General features: G+C 49.6%; 1 protein-coding gene across 1 annotated transcript in view; it reads left to right on the top strand.

The window, feature by feature from the left end:
• The first annotated feature begins 723 nt into the window (after positions 1-723).
• Positions 724-1305, top strand: part of LOC111950110 (myotonin-protein kinase-like) — a 25872-nt gene continuing 25290 nt past the window's right edge. Inside the window, exon 1 of the mRNA XM_023967473.2 lies at positions 724-1005. Within this exon, the coding sequence (XP_023823241.2) occupies positions 837-1005 (169 nt within the window). The 5' untranslated portion in view covers positions 724-836. The remainder of the gene's footprint in view (positions 1006-1305) is intronic.

Here is a 1305-nt window from a genome sequence, read left to right as displayed (position 1 = left end):
TGTTTTGGTTTGACCACATACAGTTCTAGAAAATTTAGATATAATTCTGTGAAAGAGTTTTAGAAGGACGGAAGAATTGACGTATGAGGAGGACGAGAGACAGAGATTACAAAGCAAAAAGTCACTTGGAGGAAAATATTGAGACAATCTTTTTTTACACATTAACACAATCCTCCATCTACTGTAATATTGCAGACACTGCATTTGGACAGAAGGAGAGAGAGAGAAAGAAGGAGAGGGAGAGAAGGGACGCACCAAAAAAGGGCTGGAGTTAGAGTCGGAGTAACTGCATGCTTAACAGACACTGTAGAGCCACGGGGAGAGAAGAATAAGGGGGCGGAGAGACAGAGACAGAGAGACAGAGAGACAGAGAGACAGAGAGACAGAGAGACAGACAGACAGACAGACAGACAGACAGACAGACAGACAGACAGACAGACAGACAGACAGACAGACAGACATTTCAGCTGGTGTAAGCCCCCAGCAGTCACACACAACCACACCCCCACACACACACAAACACAAATACACACACTATACAGAGTGAAGGACTGACAGATGACAGGGGAGTTACAAGGGGCACAGAGCAAAGATAGACGGATCGAGAGAGAGAGAGAGAGAGAGAGAGGGAGGGCGAAAGAGAGAGAGAGTGACAGAGACAGGGAGGAAGAGAGAGAGCGGGGAGGCACTGTAAACTACAGGAAGCCCCGGTGTGAAACAAACAAGGGACAGTGGCTAGAAGAGCTCCACTCCAGAACCAGCCACCAGCCTCCAGTCTCCATGGACTCCAGGGAGTCGCAGCACCACTGAACCGAGGCCCTCCTCTGCTGGACAGCATGTCGGCGGGCCCGGGACCTCGTGACTCAGATCTACTGCTGTTGGAACTCCAGGCCCCAGGGCCGGTTGGACTGCAGACACTGTTGGACCTGCTAGTGGGGGTGTACCAAGAGTTCCACTCGTCACCCCTTGCCAGGGAGAAGTACGTCTCAAGCTTCCTACAATGGGGTCAGTGTCTTACTTGGAAAAGCTTTACTGTGTGTGGGTGTGGGTGTGTGTGTGTGTGTGTGTGTGTGTGTGTGTGTGTGTGTGTGTGTGTGTGTGTGTGTGTGTGTGTGTGTAGCCCCTGGTTAAATAAGGGTAAAAATAAAAAATAAAAAAACTGTGTGTGTGTGTGTGTGTGGTGTGTGTGTGTGTGTGTGTGTGTGTGTGTGTGTGTGTGTGTGTGTGTGTGTTGTGTTGTGTGGTGTGTGTGTGTGGTGGTGTGTGTGTGTGAGAGAGAGAGATGAGGGCCATCTACATAAACAA

The sequence above is a fragment of the Salvelinus sp. IW2-2015 genome, linkage group LG23 (genome assembly GCF_002910315.2).
Source record: "Salvelinus sp. IW2-2015 linkage group LG23, ASM291031v2, whole genome shotgun sequence".
Classification (NCBI taxonomy): Eukaryota; Metazoa; Chordata; class Actinopteri; order Salmoniformes; family Salmonidae; genus Salvelinus; species Salvelinus sp. IW2-2015.
The sequence above is the reverse complement of the archived record's forward strand: the minus strand, read 5'-3'. Positions and strand labels throughout refer to the sequence as shown.